Source organism: Gobius niger (assembly GCF_951799975.1).
Source record: "Gobius niger genome assembly, chromosome: 1".
Lineage (NCBI taxonomy): Eukaryota > Metazoa > Chordata > Actinopteri > Gobiiformes > Gobiidae > Gobius > Gobius niger.
Window position 1 is genome coordinate 69,342,548 of NC_136852.1, and position 25,931 is coordinate 69,368,478.

General features: G+C 41.3%; 2 protein-coding genes across 3 annotated transcripts in view; both read left to right on the plus strand.

The window, feature by feature from the left end:
• qng1 (Q-nucleotide N-glycosylase 1) overlaps window positions 1-25,931 on the plus strand; it is a 177,521-nt gene that overhangs the window by 52,727 nt on the left and 98,863 nt on the right. The gene's annotated exons all lie outside the window — the stretch shown is intronic.
• Window positions 797-12,106, plus strand: gkap1 (G kinase anchoring protein 1). Its single transcript, XM_079552795.1, has 12 exons — window positions 797-921; window positions 1,200-1,457; window positions 3,609-3,770; window positions 6,522-6,599; window positions 6,693-6,828; window positions 6,905-6,927; window positions 6,990-7,154; window positions 9,014-9,100; window positions 9,255-9,318; window positions 9,397-9,467; window positions 9,540-9,617; window positions 11,761-12,106. The coding sequence occupies exons 2-12, from the start codon at window positions 1,212-1,214 to the stop codon at window positions 11,797-11,799; spliced, it is 1,149 nt and encodes a 382-aa protein (XP_079408921.1). The 5' UTR covers window positions 797-921; window positions 1,200-1,211; the 3' UTR covers window positions 11,800-12,106.

A 25,931-nucleotide genomic window follows, 5' to 3' on the forward strand; every position in this document is an offset into this window, starting at 1 on the left:
GTCGTATTTCCTGGTTCTGGATGTACTGCAGCTGCTGGAGACAAATGCGTGGATAAGCCTTTCTGAGTCTGGTTTCGACACTATTTCTCTGATCTTAGCGATGTTTTTCAGATGGTAAAAAACTGCTGATGTTATTTCTTTGATTGAGGTCAGAGTCCATGAGTACTCATCGATTTCTAACCTGATTTTTTTGTTTTAAAGCGAGATACTCATTATTGTTATCATTATTATTACTATTACTATTACTATTACTATTATTATTATTATTATTATTATTATTATTATTATTATTGTTACTATTGTTATTATTATTACTATTATTATTATTATTATTATTATTGCTATTTTTTATTATCATTACTACTATAATTTTATTTTTTTATTACTATTATTTATTTTATTTTACTCTAATTTTACTATATTATTATTATTACCATTATTATTATAATTACAATAATTATTATTATTATTGCTATTTTTTATTATCATTACTATTATAATTTATTTTTTGTATTACTATTATTATGATTATTATTATCTATTTTTATTATTATTATTCATGTTTTATTACTATTATTAATTTTATTTTATTTTATTATTTATATTTTATTACTATTATTTATTTTATTTTATCTAATTTTATTATCATTATCATTATCATTATCATTATCATTATCATTATCATTATCATTATCATTATCATTATCATTATCATTATCATTATCTGTATGTAAATTTGCGTAACTCTTTTTCACAACCGCGACCGACCGGCGTTTCGTTTCGTTTTAGGCTCCTCCGGGCTCCCGTACTCAAACACTCGCCGCTGGTTCCCACAGTAGCTTCAGCTGACACAACTTTAAACTTTCTATTGCAGGAGATCTGCTTTTGCAAAACAAGACAATAAAACCACTAACACGCGAGGTCAGTATCTACGTTTTAATCCATAGCGTTTCCCGCAAATGTCGCTGCGTTTTGTAGTTCGCTAACGTTTGGATAACTTGGTGCTAACTAGTAGCTAGCCCTAGTCACTATTGGCCAGAGAAGAGCTCCTCAACAGTAACCATCTTTACCCGTGTTTCGGTGTTGTCCTACTTAACTCACTGCTTGGTATTTGTTTCCTTCAGTTAACCCTAAAAACGCCTAAAACGTGTTCTTCAATGTAAATAAAACCGCTTTGCTTTACAGGGTTTCTGCACCAGGTTTCCTCCCCAATGGCATCTTCCGCGATGATCACCGTCCCCACCACGGCCTCCCGTTTCGCCCTGCTGCAGATCGACTCGGACTCGGACTCCGAAGGCTCCGACACGGGCAGCAAGACCACGGCGAAACCGGGCCGGGACCCGAGCGGCAAGAACCGGCATGGCAAGGGCGCGGCTGGGGGCAAAGCTCAGGGCGCCGACAAGAAGAAAGACAAGAAGAAGAAGAGGAAAGAGCAGCAACAGTGTGAAGCCAATGAGGTGTGGAGGGACTACACATGATGCTTTTAATTCGTTTATGAAAGGGAGCAAAAGGTCCTTAAGATATCACAAGTATTGTTTATTATACAAGTGTGTTTACATGCACTCAGTATCCAGGTTATTAATGGGGATTTTAAGTTTCCTGCTTTGCTCTGGTTCATGTAAACACAGAGTTTCAGTTTCCTGGATAAGCCAATATCTTAGTTATCAGAAACCAGGATATTCTCACTGAGTGCGTTTGCAAGGGCGCTAAATTCCCGGTTGTTAGTTAAATTGCGGTGGCAGTTTTCGGGGTATGGTGTTTATATGACACTGAGAAATGGGGAAACTTAAATCCCTTGTTTACATGATCAAATAACCCGTGTTTTCGTATTTAAGCTCTGTCCGTGCAGGCGCATACTTTACATTTTTGAGCACAATACGGTGACAATATTAAAAGCATAAATATGTGGCTTATTGCAGGGCTTGTTCTTTTGAATGTCCACTTTGGGCTCGATGTTTTGCTCATCCACTATATTCAGAGCTAAGACAGCGACGGCAGATTGTGGATAATTCCCTACCTTTACCCGTCCTGGGTCTGTCGTTATCACCGACATGGCTCAGGCAGCGCTGGGAGGTTTGAAGCCAGGGCTGGTGTGAGAGCGTGGAGCTGATGGAGTTCACCGATAGTTAGTGGAGGAAAAACTTTATCCGTCACTGTGTCGTAGTCGACTCCTCTCTGTGTCTGTAGGAAAACCAGCCGCCTTGGAACGGTCGCCGACAGTTTCGCATAAATCCATATTACGGCGCTTCTTTCTATCTTAAATATTCACTATTTTTAGTTCTTTCATGGTTAAAATAAAAAACACAGTCTCCTCTTCACTCCAGAAACAGGAGCTCTTCGGACTCGCTGCCGCCATGTTTGTTTACTATGAAGGGAAGTTTCTTAAAACCGAAAAATACCGTATACATGAAGTTATATTCCGGTTACTGACGGAAAATCCAAGCCAGAAAATCTGTGTTTCTTAAAACAGGGAAACTGCTATTTTTGGGTTTTTATAATCGGGGAAACTGAGTTTATATTATCAAAGAACCGTAATATTAAAAACTCCAGATAATAACCAGGAAGCTCAAGCCCTTGTAAACTACTGTACTGTATCATGTAAACAGAGTGTCCTGGTTTTTCACCATTGCTGACGTACTGAGCATGTGTGAACTTTTGAAACGGATCCGGCAGGAGCAAAACTTTCCTACAGCCATTTCATCTGTTACTCGTTCAATCCTCTCTTCGTCTGTTGCTGAAGCTCAGAAAGAACTCTACTGTTTTAAGTGCTTCCTTGGATAGTTATTTTTTTCCCTGTGCCAGAGAAATGTCCAAAAAAAAAGCCATGCTAAAGTATTGCTAAATAAATCTCCTTACCATATTAGTGATTAGCTCCGCCCCTCTCTGGAGCCTAAATATCCAGGATACTGTATTTGCTCATGTAAACGGGGATAAGAGTGTCACTGTCCACGCATGTAAACATCATATCCAGAATACTGTCATAACCAGGTTACTCGAGCGCACGTAAACACATTCTCTCGAGTACAAAAGATTATTGCTTCGAACATGAATGTGTGGTTTGCGCATTTGGCCTCACAGCAAGAAGGTCCCAGCTGGTTAGATTACCTGGTCCATGTGGGTCTTTCTTCTGTGTGGAGTCGGCATGTTCTCGATCCTCACAGTCGGCCGTCCGGGAATTTAAAACGTTGACAGTGTGACTTTACTTTCTACATAACGATTCTAACCTTAACCAGAGCCGAAGAGAAATCCTCAAACGCCAATCATGTACCGTGAGTTTTACCCCATTTTAAACTGCTAGGGGACATTTTAGAGAAAAAAAGAGCAGGTTTAGACAGATGTGACAACGGTAAAAGTTGTCAAAGTGCTAGAATATGGACATGTTTGTTGGATGCAATTTGCTCCAATAATTTCAAAGATTTTGATGATTAAAGTGAAGTCAGCCATTAGTTCCCCTCATGGCGGCTGGTGTTGCTGAAAAACAGGTGTCCTTTAAAGGCACTATACCTGATTTCTTCTTGTAATAAGAAATAAAAATCAGGTTAAGGGCCTTTAACATCACTGCAAGAATATGCCTGCGTTCTTAACTGCTGTTGTGTTTTCTTTTACAGCTGAGGAACCTGGCCTTTCGGAAAATCCCTCAGAAGTGCTGCGCGCCGTCGCCAAACCTGTCTCTGACGGGGATCGCCAATGAGCTGCTCCACCCGGTGACGGGAAACAACAGCACTCCGCCCTCAGAAGGCTGGCAGCAGTGGAAACAGAAAGATGAACAGGTTATTGGCAGAGATTATTCAAGAACAAGCACGCATGTTCTGCTTTTCAGTTCCAGTGGAGCTCAAACTCTATCTAAAAGCCTGGTAGTTTACTTTAGTTTAGTTTATTGAAAGGACAGTGTGCAGTTACATTAACCTCTTAACTCCCACCTGAATGGATTCCATTTTCTCCAGTTTGGCTTTACCCTAATTAAAAAGCTTCTTGGGGAAAAAAGCACCAAAACAGCCACAAAAAATGAGATGAAAACAAGAATGTAAACGCAACAAAAAAAGTGACAAAAACTCAACAAAAAATGACAAAAATTCAACAAAAATGTGACAAAAACTCAGCAAAAAATGACAAAAATTCAACAAAAATGTGACAAAAACTCCACCAAAAAATGACAAAAATTCAACAAAAATGTGACAAAAAAATCAATACAAATGTGACAAAAACTCAACAAAAAAATTACAAAAACTCAACAAAAAAATTACAAAAACTCAACAAATGTGACCAAAAAAACCCAAAAAACACACAAAATAAGGTGACACAGCACAGCAACAACGCGAGGATAAAGATCAGTTTTGTGGGTCTTAGCTTTCAAATGAGGTGTTACACAGGCCTATATAATAGCCAAAGAGGGCAGAATGCATTTGGTTTAGGCGGGTGGTAAGAGGTTAAAAGATGGCTGCATCAGATTTAGCACTACGCTAGTTTCCATCTGTAGTCCTGCATAATTAAAATGACATAACAAAAGGCAATTTACAACTGCAAGTGCAATATACAAATACAAAGTGCAAGTTACAAAGTACAATATTGGCAAATTACAAGTTATAAAGTGCAAAATTATAAAGTGCAACAGTTTTTTCATAGTCTATACAACACATAAACAAGATAACACTCATAATCTAACACAGTAAGGTAGAAGGTCCGGGTTCGATTCCCACCTGGGAGGGGGCCTTTCTGTGTGGAGTTTGCATGTTCTCCCCGTGTCTGTGTAGGTTTCCTCCGGGTAGAGTGTGTTTGAGAGTTTGCATGGGGGGCGACGGATGGAAATAATAAGGCTACCATGCAGTGTGGTGTGTTCATTAACATACACTGTCCCGACCAAATAAACCCAATAAACAATCTGGTAGCCATCAGACGGTACCTAAAATTGACATTAAAATTGACAACTACTCATTATTAGTCTTTGTATTTCAACTCTGAAATGTATAATATGCTAAATAGTACTGCATTAGTGGCTCTCACACTTTTCACATGAAGTATCAAATCAGGACTGAACAGAATCTAACTTTATATTTTTGAAAACCATATCAGTTGTTGCAGTTGGTTGAGCGGGTTGTTCTCAGCTCCGGAAGCAAACTTTATTCATAGAGTGCTTTTCATACAAGGTTGTGGTGCAAAGTGCTTTACATATTAAAAACAATTCTCGCCCAATCACCCAGTCTTGCTAATAGAAGCAGAGAATAAGTGAGAGAATACTCACCCCACACCCTTCCCCATAGACACGCACATGCACACAGGGCGCGGCAGAGACGTTGTGTCCTTGGGCAAGACGCTTCACCCTCCTTGCCTCCAGTGAGTGCGTACACTGGTGTATGAATGAGAGAGTGACTGGTTCCTTGCTGTAAAAGTGCTTTGGGCCTGTTGAAGGTAGAAAAGTGATGCATAAGTTGAGACCATTTACCATTTTACCATTCAGTGAAAGCCACAGTGTAACTTTTCACCCGCTTTAAAGAGTAAACGTGTGTTTGCTGTGTTGTTTTACTGAGAGCGGAGAAGCCTCATCTCAGATGTTGACTAAAGGCAAATATGACATTTTAATAAGTTAAAGAGATATTTCACGATTTTGGACATAGTGCCTCATTTCCTAGTTATCCAGAGTGTTGCTGATTTCTGGAGATATTTTTTTTGTAATTCATGCAGTTCTTATGTTTGAAGAGTTTCGTGGCGCTAGGCTAATGCATCAGCTAGCCTGCATTAAAAACAGTCTGACCCGCTCCACAGAGCACCTGAGGCAAATCACTTATAACACCAGACTAACCATATAAATGCGTCGATGGAATATAACTGACCTTGCATCACATGAATGATCGCATTTTGAGGGACTATTTTCTAGCAGATCACTCCGCCGCCGCGTAGCTTATACAACCACGAACCTGATGCTGCTCAAATATAAGGTATTTTAAATGCAAAATGGTTAAAATGACTATCGACACAGACATTTATATGGTTAGTCTGGTGTTATAAGTGATTAGCCTCAGGTGCACTGTGGAGCGGGTCAGACTGTTTTTAATGCAGGCTAGCTGATATCGTAGAAATGCGCTAGCCTTGCACTAGCCTAGCACCACGAAACTCTTCAAACATAAGAACATAAGAACTGCATGAATTACAAAAAAAATATCTCCAGGTACCAGCAACACTCTGGATAACTAGGAAATGGGGCCCTATGTCAAAAATCCTGAAATATTCCTTTAAGTCCTGATCCTAATTCATTCTTTCATTATCCACTACGAAAAGTAATGACATGGGGTTGGGAGCTAACATGTTTGGGAACTCCTGACCTAAAGCATGAGTAAAAGCAACTTTAATTAAAATGAATAAAGTCTAAAATGACTCTGACCCTGAAGTATTATCGCTTAAGAAGAAGTACTGTAGCACCTTTATATAAACTTCATGCTTATTTTCAAGATGGACAGTGTGCTGGACTGTCTTCATTTTATGCCTATGCTTAAACAAACCACCGTCTCATTGTCCTTTCTCCACAGATGACTTCAGAGTTATACCAGGCGGACTTGGAAAAGGCCTTAATGATCAGTAAATTAGAGTTTGAACAACAGAAAGAGGTGACTACCCGGTGTTTTGGAGATGTGTGTTACTGTGCTGGATATGTCCGCTATTAAAGAAAGCGTTCTTAGATTTGGCTTTGCCCCTCGCAGAATAACACAAACGTACCGTCACCCAAAGCCGGAGGAGGAAAAGAGGGTGGAGGGAAGAAGGAGAAAAAGAAGAACCAGCAGACAAAGGACAAAAAGACGGTTTCTCTGCAGGACTTCCAGGCGGAGGGCACTACAGGTCAGCGACTCCACGTCTGCACCCGTCCTCTGTTTACAGTGTTCTGTCTGACTGTACTTCTATTCTTCTATTTCAGAACATTTAAAGAAAAAACAAGAGGTAAGGTTTTACTTCTCTCCCTGTAGCCTGCACTGTACTGTAATTTACAATTTGTCATTCAGGAAACCAAAACGGCGAATAGTGTTGCTGCTGCGCCTCGACAAGAAGAGCGTTTTTTCTATAAACTGGAAGACGATGTCAGTCGGATTATTCAGCAAGAGAGAAGACGCGAGCAGTTTGTTTCACATCAGGGCCAGGAGGTGAACACGTCTACAGAGTACGAACCAGTAAGTGCGAGTGTCCTTTTAGAAGAATGTATTTATCAGTTCAAGTGCATATGACGGTTTACTTGAGTTTACCTCCTCAATGACTCTCTGTACATAAAAGTCCAGTTTCTGCCCAAGAGGGGAAAATGTAGCTATAGACGCAGACATTGCAAAACTTTAGGACCCGTTTTCTCTATAATAACGTTTTCTGTACACTCCAATAACAACATCTCCACTGTAGTAGCTCCTACAGACTCCAAACTCTACAGTCTGGTAGGAAGTTTTTTTAAGAGAGATTTTATAATAATTTAATATAAATAATAATGCATTGGTTTTATTTAGCGGACACTCAAAGACACTTTACATTGCATTATTCATTCACTCCATACTTTGTGGTGGTAAGCTACTATTGTAGCCACAGCTGCAAAGGCTTCGATTTTAAAATATACAATTCCTAACCTGATTTATTTATTTCAGAATTTTAAACTCGCAAATTTAAACCTGGCTCTAACCATTAAGATTTCGTTGCTGAAAATATTGGCCATTTTATCCATTGATTCATTTTCTTCCACTTTTCTTCCCCATGACCCATGGCCAGGTCATGGGGGCAGCTGTTGGAGCTGCCCAAATTACATTGCCCACAGCCCCTATGGCTCCTCCTGCAGGTGGTGGGTCGGGCCTGGTGGTCTCTCATAAGAGGTTTCTGAACCGCTCTCTGTCTGACCCGTCACCTATAGGACCTGTTTGCCCTGGGAGACCCCACCAGGGGCACGGAGCCCCCGACAACAGAGCTCCTAGGATCATTTGGGCGCTCAAACCCCAACACCACGTTAAGGTGGCAGTTTGAGGTTTATCCGTTTTTAATATAGTATTGGACTGGAGCGCCCTCTGTAGGCATAATTGAGTTGTGACTGTGCATGTTAATGAACACACATGGGACTCATGCATATGAACACGCCACGCCGGATTGTAGCCATGGGCTAATTTCTATCCGTTGTCCCCCAAACACGCTCAGACACGCTCTCGCTCATCCAGGCCTATTGTACATGTTATTAGTGGTGGGCACTGTGATGAGCACACTTTGAGTGCAGAACTTCTCAGGTTGAATCTGTTGACGTTTAAAACAGGGGTGCGCAAACTAAGGCTCGGGGGCCAAATGCGGCCCACCGAACCCTTCAATCTGGCCCACAATAGGCATTGCCTAAAAGGGGGAAAAGACACCAATATATATATACGCATAACTGCAGCTATTTTGCTGCTTTTTTAAAATGTGTTAAGGTAATTACGGTCTATTTGAAAGCTGTACTTCTATTAACCCTGGTCTGCCCTCTTGGCAAGTTTTTAGTTTTTTATAGTCTTTATAATGTGGAGGATAGTTTTGTGTTCTATCGAGGATGGTGCTAGTGCTTCAGCAGTAGATAGAGGAAAAGCTCAGTCAATTCAGTATATGCCTCCTTTAAAGGTGCATTATGGAACTTTTAATGTGAATAAGACCTCTTTTTATTAGTGCGTATTTGACCTTTTAGTAACCTGTGGTTAACATGGCCCCTTTACCTCAGCACAGTGTCCTCTATGAGGCTCCAGGATCAATTGTTTGTTGAGTTTCTGGTAGGTTTTCACTGCTGATGGACCATCTCACCAGAAAACCTACAAAACAATTGATGCCATGCAAACCATAATACAGCCGTTGGGTCAAAACAAGGTCACAAATATCAAGTGTGTTTTTTTTGGCTAAAAAGTTACACCCTGCACTACAACATTATCATTTTTACTTGGGAGATTTATACTTTATCTTATCAAAGTAAGTAATAACACATTATGCTATTGTTTTTGATCAGGTTGTGTTTAATATGGTGGTTTGTTTCTTTCTTTGACCACAGGACCCCAGAGCGGAGCAGCTGAAATATGACCTGGAGAAGAAAGAGCAGGAAATAGAAGCGCTTAAGAAAACAATCACACAGTGGGAGGTCAGTACTTTTGAGCACTTACTTGAGGTTTCTTCTCAAAGTAAAACATATTGGACCTAATAATGGTCGAAGTAACAGCTGAAGACGGTGATCCGACACTGACATCAGCACAGCCAAAGGAATGTGACCTGACCTTTTTATTTCCACTCCACAGGCGAAGTACAAAGAAGTTAAGACTAGGAATTCTCAGCTGCTCAAAATGCTTCAGCAGGGGGAAAGTGAGTCGCTCTCCTCCCCGTGTCGTCTTCTTTATAGTAATGCTTAATAATATGTATAATAATGTGTGTGTTTTTCAGTGAGGGATAAAGCGGAGCTGCTCCTACAGGTCCAAGAGTTGATGCATATAAAAGAGGAGCTCTCGTCACAGGTCTGTCCAGGTCCTTTTCCTCCTCTGCACAAGCTTCTGATGACGTCACTGTTCACCATTATGTTCTCGTAGGTAACGCTACTTCACGCCGCTCTGGAGCAAGAAAGGTCAAAAGTCAAGGGCCTCCAGACGGATCAGCCCAAACACCAGGTGAGTGTCAGAGAACGGCAAGGTAGACGAGGCCGAATCAAGGAAGGAAGCAAATATAGATGGGTGCCATTGTGGTTTGGGAAATAATATGATTTAAAGGTTAAAATATACAGTTGTGCTCAAACGTTTACATATCCAGGCCAAATGTTTGACGATTTTTGGACCGTTTTTCAAAGAATATGAAAAATACACAAAGTTTTATTTCACTCATAGTTAGTGTTTGTGTGAAGCCATTTGTGGTGAAACTACTGAGCTTGCTCTTTTTAAATCATAATGAAAAAAGAAAGAACCAAAATGACCCTGATTCAAAGTTTACCCCCCCTGTTCTGTGACTCGCCCCCTTTAGCATCAGTGACGGCTAAGAGCTTTTTGTGGTAGTTTTGGAGAAGGTTCTGTATCTAATGGTAAAGCGGCTCATTCGTTTTGATCATAAACTTTTGATCAGGTTTTATTTTTGGAACTTTCTTTTTTCATTATGATTTAAGGGGACTATACAGAGTTTAAAAATGTGAATTATGTTAACAATTATGTATTTTCCTCCCCCTACATGTTCCAGCCATGTCCTATTGTGTAGAATGAGCTCAGACCTGTTCACCACAACTGCCTCTAAAATCCTGCACTGTCACTCAAAAAGGTGTTAATTCGGGTCCGAAGTGCCGTCATGCACGAGCTTAATATAGAACGTGCAGTTACGCATCAGACCTGAGGTGGCAGTAGTGAGTATAAAATGTCTAACTTCCATCTAGCCCCTTTAAGAAGAGCAAACTCCGTTTTTTCACAACAAATGGCTTCACACAACCACTGACTATGAGTGGAAAATAAAATTGTTCATGTTGTTTGAAAAGTAGTAAAAAAAAATCAAGCATTCTGCCTGTGAAGTAAACTTTTGAGCACAACTGTATCTATTTGGGAATTTTGATTCCAAAGTTTAGTTTTTCAGATTGAGATCAGATCATAGTGCACATTTTAAACAGATCCAGGATCGTTATTGAGAGAAAACTGAAAATGAACTGCTGACAAAACTGACAACTCCAATAACGTAAAACTAAACTTTTGCCTCAATTTTTTTCAAAATAAGTGGAAATTGAGAGTGGTATTTGCAGCAGCCAGTGGTTTCCCAAACTACAAGCTGTTTTTCACAATACGATATGTAAAGAATGATTGTATAACTTGTGATTGGATGTTAGGGGATATTAAAATATTTGGTCACAATACTCCACAATACTGAGGATAAAAGTCAGTTTTGCTCTGTCTGAGTCTGTGTTTACAAGAAAACGATTAATTCGCTTTCTAAAATGGTTGTCGACTCTCTCAATAATCGATTAGTATTCGATTGTTTGAGGTTTTTAAGCCCTACTGAAGAGCATTACATTGGACTTGCATCTGCCTGTATAAACCGTGCCTGTACTTGTGTTGTTCTGATTATTGGTTTGGCACTGTGGCGGTGTGTATATTTTATTTTGTCTTGTTCCTTTTTTTTTTTTTTTTAAGAAAATTGCATAAATACAAATTTTTAAAAAAGGATTTAAAGCAGTACTAAGCAACGTGTTTAGCTTAATAAATCCTTTCCGTAGTCCCTCTGGGGGTAATACAAGTGTTTATGGGATGATTGGAGGGTCTTTCATCTCCCCCTGGTGTCTCTGGCCAGAAAACCATGCTTGCAACTTGACTGTCACCGGACCGGAGCCACCAATACACACTAATAGAATCACGAAGAAGAAGCTAACATGCTAATGGGCAAAGCTAACTGCGGACTAGCGTCACTTTATACAGTATTTACAGCCAAGTTTGAGTGAAAAAAGTTATTTCCATTGTGTAATTGGATGTACAATATCCCTCTGTCCCTTCGCCTTTTCTGTCAGCGTAGTATTTACTCTCCAAGACAATTAATAAGTTAAAAAATCGCAACTTGCTACAACACCTGCAGTTGCACTTATGGCCTCTAGGGGCAAGAGTTACTTAGTACAGCTTTAAGAATTTATAATCTCTGCTGAGTCCTCCTCATATAACCCACTCTTGAAAAAATGTGTCATTAAAGTTTGACCTTGATAAACTAGAGTTGTACAGATAAACCTGCTTTCACACCCCGACTTTTAAAGTAAATGTAAGTCCAATCTTCTGATGTGTTTTCTCTGTTTTGCAGACTAATAAAAGAGGCAAAAAGGCCTCGGAGACGGACTAGCGAATGTTTCCACGTGAAGACTCCTCCACTTTCCAATGAAGGAAGTATTTCTGACTCTGATCAGGGTTCTCATACCTTTGCTTTGATTTTTCTGTCTAATGTCGGCATCAAATGCATGTGTCTGTAAACATGAGTCAGAAGAATCCATTTGAAATCTCTCGATTGTGTCCGAGACAAGTGCACTGCTTTTAAAAATGACTGATTTTTAGTTCCATGGTTTTGCTTTCTTTGGGAAGTTGGTTTGGGCATCTGTAGCCGCCACACGCCAGTCCAACCCTGTTCACGCTGTTCATCTGTGGTAACCAGGCCAGAGGACGGGTTTGAGTTCGGCACTGTAAAGTAAATAAATTACTTTCTCAGTGACTCTTTTCTCCCTGGCTCTTTTTATCAAGAGGATCTGTTTGTGACTAAAGATATAAAGTTTGGTAACACTTTCCATTACGGGCCAGTACGTCCATGGTACTTAAGAAGAAGAAGAAGAAGAAGATCTTTATTTATATAGCGCCTTTCACAGACATATCACAGACTTACAGTGGTAATTACTAGTTATGATAGTGGTACTTATTGTGGCCCTAAAAGTGATAGTTACTAGTAATTGGGGATTGAATTAGGGAGTCAGAGTTACCACTGTATCTCTCATTACAAGAGATACAGGGGTAACTCTTAGAATTAAAGTTGTACTTCTATTTACTATGGTACTTACTGGTAATTCAAGGATACTACAGCAGCAATTCATAAGTAGTAAACGTGGTACTTCTACAAACAGAAGTAATTTCTAGGATTGTGTGACTATAAAACAACATAAAACAGCATTAGGGAAAACAAGAAGTACAACCTTCATTACTAAGAGTTACCACTGTTTCTAGACGTACATAACTTGTAATTCTCACTATAGTATCCTTTAAGTACCACAATAAGTACCTAGAATTACCACTGTAAGTACCACGATAAGAACCACAATAAGTACCTAGAAGTACCACTATTATTTCTAGTATTTACCACTGTAAGGACCACATTAAGTACCTAGAATTACCACTGTAAGTACCACCATAAGTACCACAATAAGTACCTAGAATTACCACTGTAAGTACCACAATAAGTACCTAGAATTACCACTGTAAGTACCACAATAAGTACCTAGAAGAACCACTATTATTACTAGTATTTACCACTGTAAGGACCACAATAAGTACCTAGAATTACCACTGTAAGTACCGCCATAAGCACCACTGTAAGTACCACAATAAGTACCTAGAATTACCACTGTAAGTACCACAATAAGTACCTAGAAGAACCACTATTATTACTAGTATTTACCACTGTAAGGACCTCCATAAGTACCTAGAATTTCCACTGTAAGTACCAAGTGTCACTTATATTAACATCTGCACTAATGAAAAGATCTGGTTTATGGGACACTTTGCCAAATCGTTTACGTCAAAGGAAATAAAATGCTACAACCATAGCACACTGTTTAAAGACGACCATTACATCACATCATTTAGAATATTTAACTCTTTGTGACTTCTCATCTTCAAAATGTGTGTTAATCTGCATCAGAACTACACAAATATCTCTATGAAATATCCAGTTTTGTTACAGGATGACAAAACCCCTCCACAAACTAATGGTACAGTCCACTGACATCAGCATCAAGAGGTTGTTTCATTTGGAAGAACATTTCCCATGAATCAGTGACTCATGTTTTAACTCACTCCATTTACCAATTTTTAATACGTACTTTCAGTGAAACAAAGTAAAATGTGAAACATGTAAATCTGAGCTCCCAAAGTTCAGTAAATCTTTTGGACAGTCCAGCTTTTCCTCCAGGGGGCGACACTGAACTCAGACTGCACTAATATTAACATCTTTATCAGAGCTCAAACTGTGGCTCAAATCGAGTTGTTCCCACGTGTAAAGTATTCCTTGACTTGGTAAAAAAAATGTTTTAATCTATAGTAACCTAACAGAACCCCCGGGAAAGGTGTTGAAAATGTTTATTGCTATATTAGTTAAATGAACAAATACATTATAATTATGAAGCCCTTTTCATACAAAAGTATTGGACGTAGATATTGTGCTGTATTTTGAATAACTGCAGTTATCAAACAGGTGCCACTTTATTATAGCAATGTTGTGATCAGAACCACTTTGCACTTTACTTTCACATTCACCCACTACACATCAAAGTAGTAACGGGAGAAGTTAAAAAAGTACTAAAATAGGCCACTCGCCTAAATGTCAGCACCACGGACAGAGAACGGACAAATGTCAGCCCCATAGACAGAGAACAGACAAATGTCAGCACCACGGACAGAGAACGGACAAATGTCAGCACCACGGACAGAGAACGGACAAATGTCAGCCCCATAGACAGAGAACAGACAAATGTCAGCACCACGGACAGAGAACGGACAAATGTCAGCCCCATAGACAGAGAACAGACAAATGTCAGCACCACGGACAGAGAACGGACAAATGTCAGCACCACGGACAGAGAACGGACAAATGTCAGCCCCATAGACAGAGAACAGACAAATGTCAGCACCACGGACAGAGAACAGACAAATGTCAGCCCCATAGACAGAGAACGGACAAATGTCAGCACCATAGACAGAGAACGGACAGCTCTGTGGGAAAAGTGCACACGTTGCCAAAAGTCATTGCTATATGTTGATTTTAATGTAATTTTAGCAGTAGGATTAAAAAAAAATCCTTTGAATAGAGTAAATTATCAGTAATGGGTGGCCCCAAGACACTTTTTGTATCGATGAAGGGCTGCGATGTCCCGGACTTTGGGAATCAACATCTAAATCAGTGGCTTTTTCCCTTGAAGCCCCCCCTGTGCGTGCTATAATAATAAGTATTTATTTCAAACAAATGAACTGAAATTGTAGTGTTTAAAGGGACTATACAGAGTTTAAAAATGTTAAAATTAAGTATTTTTCTCCCTCTACATGTTCCAACAATCCTAATGTGTAGAAAGAGCCCAGACCTGTTCACCACAACTGCCTCTAAAATCCTGCGCTGTCTCTCAAAAAGGTGTTCATTCGGGTCCGAAGTGCCGTCATGCACGAGCTTAATATAGAAGGTGCAGTTACACGTATGGCCTGAGGTGGCAGTAGTGAGTTTAAAATGGCTAACTTGCATCCAGCCCCTTTAATGCCCCTGTAGTCCTTACTCAGTCATATTTGATGATTTATTTTGCTCAAATAAAGTCATTTATGACCTGACCCTCTGACCAGGCAAAGCTCTGGACCCCCCTGGAGGGCCCCTCCTCCCAGGTTGGGAACCACTGATCTAAATCAACAAATTAAATAATTCCCCATTAATGAAACAACTTTCAAATACACTGATACATTTAAAGCAGGGGTGTCCAAACTTTTTTCATGAGGGGCCACATATTGGAGCGTACACGGGGTAAAGGGCCATAGGTCGGTGGTTATCTCTGCAAAACCTTCGACTAGCAGAGGTTTAAATTGTGCCTCATGCCTTTATTTATGCTTAAGACCTTAATGCCAGCTCTGTCTCACAATAAAATGCTAGTTGTTAGGTTAGAATTGTGTTGAATTATTACATATTAAATAAAAAGGACCATCTCTGATAATGTGAAACCGATTCAGCAAGAAGCCCGAGGGCCACCAAAAATTGGTCTGAGGGCCACATTTGGCCCGTGGGCCGCACTTTGGACACCCCTGATTTAAAGGGACTATACAGAGTTTAGAGTTTAATGTGTAGAATGTGCTCAGACTTGTTCACCACAACTTCACTCACTCAAAAAGCTGTTACTTTGGGTCTGAAGCTTAATATAGAAACTGCAGTTACATATAAGACCTGAGGTGGCAGTAGTGAGCATACAAATGACACGTTCCATCTAGTCCCTTTAGTTACCATGGTGATCGTTGATATGGCGCCACTGTTCTAGAACGCTTCTCTGATTGGTTGGATCTTCACTGGATGTTTAGATGTTCCGAGCCACAGCTGACGTTTCACACTTCGTCAGAACATTTGCTTTGAGCGACACGTACGTTTCTTTGCTTTCGACAAAACTCTTCCAGAAAGATTGTATTTCGCAAAACGATACAGATCTTTCATCGCGTGAGAATGACGGAGACGATGGAGGCCGGAGGTGAGTATCTTTTTGTGGAGAACGTGCATGTTTAAACTGGTTTTGTGCGTTTACAGTCGGTGAACGCGTTATCTTGTGTTTTCAAAGCAAAAAAGCGTCAAATTTGATCTAATTTGATATTAAAGGTGAATTTGACAAAGTAGTTACGGTCTAAATGTTGTTTTAAGTCATGAAGCTGCTGTATTTGTGGGCACGGGCATGTTTCCTCCTGAAAAATAGATTCTTCATCTTAGTGGGACTTTCCTGGTTAAATACAAGTCAAATTGTGTCAAAACAAAACGAAAATATGACAAGACAATGCTCAAATGTAACCAGAACAGGAACATGTTTGAAGTTTCAATGTTAGGCCGTATGAGTGAGAAATCAGTGCAATTATTTGTCCAGATGTTGTGGTTTTTCATGGTGCTGTGTCGCCTAACATCACGGCGACGTCCTTCAGCCTTTCTAAGTGCTTTTGGAGTGAACTCTTTGTGTTTTTGTTCTCGTTGCAGATATAACCGTGGGTCAGAGGCTCCGTGGACGCACTGCCACGTACTCTGTGGTGAGGTCTCTCGGTGAGGGCTGTTTCGGGAAGGTGGTGGAGGGCCTCAACGTGGACACGATGGAGAGAGTGGCCGTGAAGGTGCTGAAGAATCCAGCAGCCATCCGGGAAGCAGAGGAAGAGGTAAGATCACACTTATTTACCAGGATTACATCTAAACCACGGTTCATTTTAACAACGTATCTTAGTTTAGCTTTAGACAGAGATTAAATATAAGTTTAGTCACTGAAATGGAATTGGAAATGCTCTGAAAACAAACCTGAAAGGCAGAACTAGGGTTGAGCGAGGTCCCCTTAATTATCTGTTGACTACTGATATCGTTATAAGACATTTACATAGCCTATATATAGACTGTATGTTATTTAAGTTAGGAAAAATGGATTTAAACAAAAAATTATGAAAATCAACAATTTTCCAACAGAAATCTGCACAATCTTGTGCGTAAAAGTGTCAGAGGACGACTTATTCAAAGCTCCATCTGCTCCTCATTATCAAGGCTCATATTTCACTAATACAAATGTAAATCAGAGCTTATTATTTGCATTTTCTCAGTTTTAACGTAATGTTTAAGAAACAGTGGGCGAACGAGACAATGTCTATACAGCTGTTTGCATCGTAGCGTTTCTGAAGCTGCTGCACCGCGCCTCTCCTCTCTCTCCTCTCTAAGTCCTTCGTGAGAATATCCAAATCCATGTGCTCTCAGTTAGCTCCGATGTGAGATCCATCGCGGTTCTTTAAAGTTGTTCAGTTGCCGTGTGAAAAGCAAAGCGGAGCCACGTGGTGTTAAACAGTGATGCTGCTTCGTGCGGTCAGAAATACGTTTTTCACGATGGTGGCTCTCCATCGTGATGTTCGTTCATCCATCACGATGAATCCAAACAACCTTAGGCAGAACTCAACTTCTCTTTCATATATTATAAAATAAAAAACATCAAATTACATTGCTCTGATCTTTGCATTTTTGTCTCTCAGTTGGTATAATGAACACAGGTTTAAGCGACACTAATGAATGCCGGACACGTCTCACGGTGTTTGGTTTGGCAGGTGCGAATGCTGGAGAGGATCGGTGAACTGGACAGTGACCGCTGTAACGTGGTCAGCTTCAAAGAGCGCTTCGAACACATGGGCCTCACCTGCCTCGTGTTTGAGATGCTGGACATCAGTCTGTGGGACCTGGTCATCGAACATAAGTGCGCGCTGTCTCCCAGTGAGATCCGGCCTATAGCGCAGCAGCTCTTGGTGGCCTTTGACGCCCTGAAAGACGCCGGTGTGATCCACTCCGACCTAAAGCCAGATAACGTGATGCTGACCGACAGGAGGCTGGAGCCTTTCAGGGTCAAACTGATCGACTTTGGCCTGGCACGGCCCATCGCGGAGGTTCGACAGGGGCAGAGGAAGCAGCCCGCTGGATACAGGGCTCCAGAGGTGACTCTGGGCTGCGAGTTTGGTGTTCCCATCGACACGTTTGGCCTGGGCTCCACACTGTCCTTGTTACTTCTAGAGGAGCACCTGTTTCCTGCCTCCGGATATCAATCCATGAAGATGATGGTGGACCTGCTGGGAATGCCTCCTGACGACATGATTCAGGGCGGACTGTTCTCTAAGTACTATTTCACAAAGGAAGAAGACGACCAGGGGAGACCAACGTGGAGACTAATGACGCCTGAGGAGTTCAGCCGTGTTACCCGTGTAGACCCAGGGGAACCATCTGAACTACAGAAGCACATGAGGACTTTCGACGATTTGATCGATGTGAGTCTTCAAATCTATGACATTTACTGATGTTATTTTAATATGAGTAAAATTGTATTGTAAATCAATGTGTGGCTGTAAATCTAACTCGTGTCTGTTTGTTTTCCCGTTGCAGATATTTATAATCGACGACCCAGAGCAGCTTGAGGACCTCCGAGTGTTTGTGGACTTCCTCAAAGGGCTGCTGACCGTGGACCCCAGACTCAGACTGACCCCAAAGGAGGCGCTGCAGCACGCATTCATCACCATGACCCACCTGACAGAGGACAGCGATTAGTAAGTGTCACGTTTTAATCAAATGTTACTTCAGTTTTAAAGCAACATTGCCTTAAAGTCAGTTTAGACCAAATCTATGTTTTTCCCTCATCAAGTATAATCTGCTAATATAATTTACTCAACTAAATCTGAAAGCAACAAACATCAGACAGAGTAGACTGTGTACCCGAGTTTAGTGGATGTAAATTACAAAGCATTGCCTTAAAATAATATAATATTTCTGGTTATTTTGTGCAAAATATTAATTTCTATATTCTTTGTTTTTCAGCTCAGCGATTTGTAAACTCAGGATGCAGCGTTTTATTTCCACTGAGTCTGACGTCCACCACAGAGGACAACCAACGGCGTCTCCAGACAGCGCCCAACGCAAAGGTTCCAGTGAGGATTCCTGGACCTCGGACACTGCGTCGTCTGAAGGGATTTTCAACAGAGCCGTGGAGCCATTCGCTCTGGACTTGGGATTATGTGAAGATGAGAGTTCTTCCAGCTCAGAAGAACTGACCAGTCTCTCCACTGATCACTCTTCTTCACAGCCAGAGGAGGTTTACCCCGTCCACGTCAACCAAGGTTTTGAAGAGGAAACTGAAGTCAGTTCCTCTGAAGGAGAACCGTCTTCTGACGCCTATGAAGACAGTTCAAGTGACGATGAAGCTCAATCAGGTTCAAGTCATTGGATCACGAAGAAAGAAGACGGTTTAGAAGTTCTTTTAAGGATTTCTGAAGGGGAAATCTCAGATACAGATGACATGTCAGAGAAAGATACAGAAAGATCAGCACCATCAGAAGGTACTGTCCCTCACGAGGTTTACCCCGTCCACGTAAACCAACATTTTGATGAGGAAATTGAAGTCAGTTCCTCTGAAGGAGAACTGTCTTCTGACGCCTATGAAGACAGTTCAAGTGACGATGAAGGACAATCAGGTTCAAATCAATGGATCATCAAGAAAGAAGACAGTGTAGAAATGCTAATAAGGGTTTCTGAAGGGGAAATCTCAGATACAGATGCCATGTCAGAGAAAGATACAGAAAGCTCGGTACCATCAGAAAGTACTGTCCCTCACGAGGTTTACCCCGTCCACATCAACCAGCATTTTGATGAGGAAATTGAAACCAGTTCCTCTGAAGGAGACCTTCCACAGAGTGACCTCCGAAACAGGACCGGCCCGGACAGTGGATATGTTTCTGATCCACTCGTAACATCTGACTCCTCTGACGACTCTCCTGTGATACGGGTGTTTTCACAGCCTGATGACGTCTATGTGGCCAGTCCATGTGAGCCCCGGCTCATCCAGCAAAATGATGAGGAACAGACAACGCGTCTAGAGGTTTCTGGTGAGTAACGTTTGTAAAAATTAGCATTTTTAATAAATTTTGTTCATGTTTTAAATCTTGTTGTGAGTTTAGATGTGACTGTGGTTTTGTGTGTGTGTTCAAAGGTAATTTGGTTGTTCACTTTGTTCTTTTGTTCTCATTGCAGATGTAACCGTGGGTCAGAGGCTCCGTGGACACAACGCCACGTACTCTGTGGTGAGGTTTCTTGGCGAGGGCTCTTTCGGCATGGTGGTGGAGGGAATGAACGTGGACACGATGGAGAGAGTGGCTGTGAAAATGCTGAAGAATCCTGCAGCCATCAGGGAAGCGGAGGACGAGGTAAGATCGGATTTATTTCAATCATTTATTCAGAACCGGTGACTGATGTTAATTTTGCTTTAGTTTTAATCTTTTGACTATTATTATATGCAAACATAGAGACATTTTTATTTAGTCTTTTTTGTTCAACCATAAATATCTGTAGATTAACATCATCAACGTCTGTGACATTAGTTTTGTTTATTTAAAGTCAGCAAATAGGATGATATAATATTATAGTAATTAACATTAACACAGGTTGAAGCTACACTAATGAATGCCGGACACGTCTCACAGTGTTTGGTTTTGCAGGTGCGAATGCTGGAGAGGATCGGTGAACTGGACAGTGACCGCTGTAACGTGGTCAGCTTCAAAGAGCGCTTCGATCACATGGGCCTCACCTGCCTCGTCTTTGAGATGCTGGACATCAGTCTGTGGGACCTCGTCATCGACCAGAAGTCCATACCTTCTCTCAATGAAGTCCGGCCTATAGCGCAGCAGCTCTTGGTGGCCTTCGACGCCCTGAAAGACGTCGGCGTGATCCACACCGACCTCAAGCCAGATAACGTCATGTTGGTCAACTTGAAGCTGGAGCCGTACAGGGTCAAACTGATCGACTTTGGCCTGGCACAGCCCACCTCTGAGCTAGAGCAGGGAGTGAGAATGCAGCCTGATGCATACAGGGCTCCGGAAGTGACTTTGGGCTGTGTGTGTGACGTTCCCGTCGACATGTGGGGCCTGGGCGGCACATTGGCTTTTCTACTTCTCGAGCAAAACCTGTTTCCACACTCCAGATATCAGTCAGTGAAGATGATGGTGGACCTGCTGGGAATGCCTCCTGACCACATGATCCAGGACGGAGTGTACTCTAAGTACTATTTCACAAAGGAAGAAGATGACCAGCGGAGACCAACCTGGAGACTAATGACGCCTGAAGAATTCAGCCGTGTTACCCGTCGAAACCCAGGGGAACCATCTAAACTACAGAAGCACATGAAGACTTTCGACGATTTCATCGATGTGAGTGTTCAAGTCCATAATAGATATTATTTTAATTATTTTATTGTGAATACATGCGGCTCAAAATCTAACTCGTGTCTTTTTGTTTTCTCATGGCAGTTATTTATAATCGACGACCCAGAGCAGCTTGAGGACCTCCGAGTGTTTGTGGACTTCCTCAAAGGGCTGCTGACCGTGGACCCCAGACTCAGACTGACCCCAAAGCAGGCGCTGCAGCACGCATTCATCACCATGACCCACCTGACAGAGGACAGTGATTAGTAAGTGTCACGTTTCAATCAAATGTTACTTCAGTTTTAAAGCAACATTACCCTGAAGTCCTTCATGGGGTTACTTTAGGCCAATGTTTTGTTCTCTTCTTATCTGGGATTAATAATTATTAATAATTTACTCTTTTCAAGAAGTATAATTTCACTTTGCCCAATATAACTAAATCCAAAAGTCTCACTTGATTGTGTGATCAAGTCAGGTGACTTTAAATGACAAAGGGCCAAAATATGAAGCAATGTTGCCTTAAAAATAATTTCATATTTGGAGTTTTTCAAAAATGCTGTTACTAATTCATCAAATCGATTGTTTTTCAGCTCAAGGTCTGCTGAATCTGTGATGCAGCCTTATAATCCCGCTGAGTCTGACGGCCACAGAGGAGAACAATCGCCGGGGGCTCCAGACGACGCCCGACACGAAGGTTCAAGTCGGGATTCCTCGCCCTCTGCCTCTGAATCGCCTGTTGGGATTCTCGCCAGAGCTGTGGAGCCTTTCTATCAGAGAGATGGGTTACATGAAGAAGACAGGTCTACCAGCCCAGAAGAACGACCGTCAAGTCAGTCGAGCACGAAGCTTGACCATCCAGTTCAGCAGAGACGGGAGCCTCTGCACATCCAGCAACATTATGATGAGGAAATTGTAATCGGTTCCTCTGAAGGAGAACGACCTCCTGATGCCGATGTGGACAGTTCAGATGATGATGAAACTGTCCCTGTCCCGCCTGTTAGCCAAACCACCAGGTTCTTGGGTGAAGTTGCAGACTTAGATGTTTTGGGCAGTGAGGTGTTACTTACTGTAGAGCTCAGGGATATTCTTAAATCTCAGATTGTTTCTTCGCTCTTTGTCAAAGACCATAATATCAGTTTATCTGACAGAGATGTCGACGTGGATTCAGGTCTAGGCAGTGACGTTGCTCATCAGAACTCACCTTTACATAATATTACACCAACTAGAAATCCATCTCATCCATCTCTTGAAGAAATCACTTTTAGTCCAGTTCCACAGTTACAGGAGAAAGATGCTTTTGACAAGGCCATTGCCAAGAATAGTCCAATTGCCAAGAATTGTCCCATCTCAGATTCAGAATCCCTGCCTGCTGATGGCCAGGCCACCAGGTCCTTGGGTGTAAATGCAGACTTAGATGTCTCATGTGGTAAGGTGCTACTTACCAAAGCCTTGAGGGACACAGCTAAATCAAACTATGTCAAATCCCACACTGCAACCAGTTTATTTGGCGATGCAAGCATTGTTTCAACTCTTGAGGGCTTTAGTGAAAGTACTGCTATATTACAAGCAAAGAAAGTAATAAATGACTTTTCCTACAGCGAAGAAATCCACCTTAGTTCAGCAAATGTTGATGCATGCGGTGGTTTCTGTGGAGTATGTGATGAGATGGAGAAAACCGATGCTGCTGGTCCAAGTGGTTTAAGTCGCCAGTCTGACAGTCCTATATTAATTGGGACTTCAGAGAAATCAGGCCTTAACAAAGCTGTTTGCATCACTTTAACTTATAATAGCTGCATGTCCTGGCCTATGGATGTAGTGACAAATGAAAAGGATGAAACAGAGGAAAGATTAGGTAATTTAGAGGCTCCACGGTTAGCCAATCAGGATACAGTCCCAATTCTCCGCCCTCAGAGCCAGGATGAAAAGAGGAGCAGAATAGTGGACGTTGAGAGTCTATTAGTCGACAAGGTGGTTCATGGCAGAGAATTGGCCTTGGTTGTGGTATTTGTGAGGTTTAACTTATCATGGCTTCAGTCTGGAGTTGTTGCTAGAGCCTTCGTCGTCCTCGTCTGGGACCCAGGAGGAAAAGGGCGGCTCTTAGGGTGCGTTCACACTCGGTCCATTTGAAGCGAACCCTGATGTGCTTCCCGGGAACATCCTGCTTCTTTTGAGCAGGTCATTCCCAGGAAGTGCAGCAGGACTCACTTCAGATGGACCGAGTGTGAACGCCGCAGAACAGAGTCACACCTCCACACAGGTGACTGTTGCATCGAGGCCCCGACTTCCACACGGAGAGGACAGCCAGCTGCTTGTGCAGAATGGCATTTATCTGATCCATCGTGAGGTCAGGGGTTTAAAGATGTGGCATGCACCTGTCTCAGGTGAGGCTTTGTTCTGTGCTTTGATTTGCTTCTCTCCGTGGGCTTGGACAGTGACGGTCGAAGGGTCAATATCTCTGGACATTTCTTCAGACTCGGGCTAATAGTCATACGTTTGGGGACAACACTTCCTCTAAGATAGGAGTAACAACATACACAGCCAAATCATTTCAGACCAAACCAATACAAACACTTAGGGGTAAAATAATTGGAGCTACAGGGACCAAACATGTGAACTCACCCTAACACAGTCACACCTGATCCACAGGTGACTGTTGCATCGAGGCCCCGACTTTCAGACGGAGAGGACAGCTAGCTGCTTGTGTTAAGCAGAATGGCATTTGTCTGATCCGTCGTGAGGTCAGGGGTTCAAAGATGTGGCATGCACCTGTCTCAGGCGAGGCTTTGTTTTGGGGGAATCCATGTTGTATGATTTTCTAAAGGTAGGGGTAACAAACACTAGATACACAGCCCGGGTAGAAAACTACACAACTACACAGCCAAGTTCAGACCAAATCTATTCAAAAACATAATATTGTAAATTTACTAGAGCAGTCTGTCGTATTTGAACCACTGGTGATAACTGGCTTGTTCTGGTGGCATCTGTAATTTCAGACTTATTTGTTTTATTTAGTGATAATTTCTTAGAAAAGGTGCTATTTCTGGTTTAGTTGTGATTTAAACAGCTCCACATAGGTCGATTATAGGACCTTTGCAGACATGGTTTAGTCTTGATGTGATCGTGACATGAGCTGCGAATTAGCACTAAAAGCTCTTCAATTGTAACTATGTTGATTGTATTGTATTGTATTGTATTGTATATATAAATAAATAAATAAATAGTGAGCTGGGCCTGGTGGTTCTTGGCGGGGCAAATGTTTTAATGAACTATCAGGGGCTAAAAGTCCCTCAAACATCTACAAGTGGCTTCTGTTCTTTAATAAAGATCTTCAAAGATGATTTTGACTTCTTGTATTATGTTTTCATTTACACACACAAAAAAGGATCTGACTGATTTTTCAAGTGTATGTTTTATTTAATTTTTTTAAGCAAGTATGTGATTAGTTTCTGTAAAATGTAATATCAGTCTTTGAGCTGGTAAGCTAAAGCCATGTGAGAGTGATCTCACAGTCATGATTGTCTCATTGAGTCAGGAGTTGGTTGTAGCATCTGGTACAAATGGAGGGTAAAGAGTATATTGAAAAATAAATAAAAAACTGTTTAAATTAGTGGAAGGAGCACATATGGCAGGGGTGAGGGAGTATTTTAAAACTTGTTTAAACTAAAAATCTACCCTGCACATGGGCAAAGTGTCACAATAAATTGTCCTGTTTTCGAGATGAGAAATAATGTATATATTAAGGATCTATGTAATGGGTTCTGGGTCTCCCACACATTTGTCCTGCATCATTGATATGAACTTCATCTCCATCCTCATTGCAATCATCATCATCATCATCATCAGTCCAAAATCCTCAGCTCCAACATGTGTTAAAGCCACACTGCGTAACATTTAACCTGACACACATGAAATACAAGCATGGGTTTTTTTGAGATTTTCTTCTATTGATAAAAAATACCTGAAAAATAACGTAGGAAAGTCCCACTGAGATTGAGATTATTTTGTGGCCCCAGAGAGGGACCTATTGTACATGCCTTTAAGTGGTAGGAGAAACCAGAGTACCCGGAGGAAACCTACACAGACACGGGGAGAACATGCAAACTCCACACAGAAAAGCCCCGTCCAGGAGTACGAGGGCTAACCACTGTGCCACCGTGCCAGCATGAGGACGACTCCGGCTCGTCTCCATGGAAACGCTGAATAAAGGCAGTCAAATATGAGACACTGATTATTTATGCAGTCGTCAATGTTGAGATTTTCAGATAGGTTTGTACATTAACATCTTAAGTTTTAACATCAGAGCATAAAAAAAGATGAAAGTTCTCTTTACGATGTTGATTCTTTGATGTTTAGTAAACTCGTGAGTCAGAGATTTCAACACCGCGATGCACCAGCCATTTTCCCAAAGCTTATTTATACACAAATACTGGCATGTTTGGTTTACACTAGGGCTGAGCGATATGGACTAAAAGTCATATCCCGATATATTTTGGTTGAATATTGATTTGTGATATATATCCCGATATTTTTTCCGCAAAGTGAGAGCTGTGAAATGAAATGTTCAGTCAAATACGAGCAGTTTTATTGAAAACTCACTATAAAATGTGGTGTATATTGTGTAACAAAGCTCTGTAAGGTGCACATGTAAAAATAGCCTAGAAAATAAAATAGGGCAATCTTTTTCTGAGGGCAGCATTTATAAATAAAGGGATAACAAAATAAAGTGCTCAGTTTTAAGATTAACTTTTTAAAATCAGCTTGAGATGACCTGTTTCTTTTTGGTAACTTGAT

Excerpts from the sequence above, each read along its gene's own strand:
- gkap1 (XM_079552795.1), top strand. The coding sequence starts at position 1,212 with ATGGCATCTTCCGCGATGATCACCGTCCCCACCACGGCCTCCCGTTTC. Across the intron at positions 1,458-3,608 it reads AACAGTGTGAAGCCAATGAG|CTGAGGAACCTGGCCTTTCG; the intron begins GTGTGGAGGGAC and ends TTTCTTTTACAG. Across the intron at positions 9,618-11,760 it reads CGGATCAGCCCAAACACCAG|ACTAATAAAAGAGGCAAAAA; the intron begins GTGAGTGTCAGA and ends TCTGTTTTGCAG.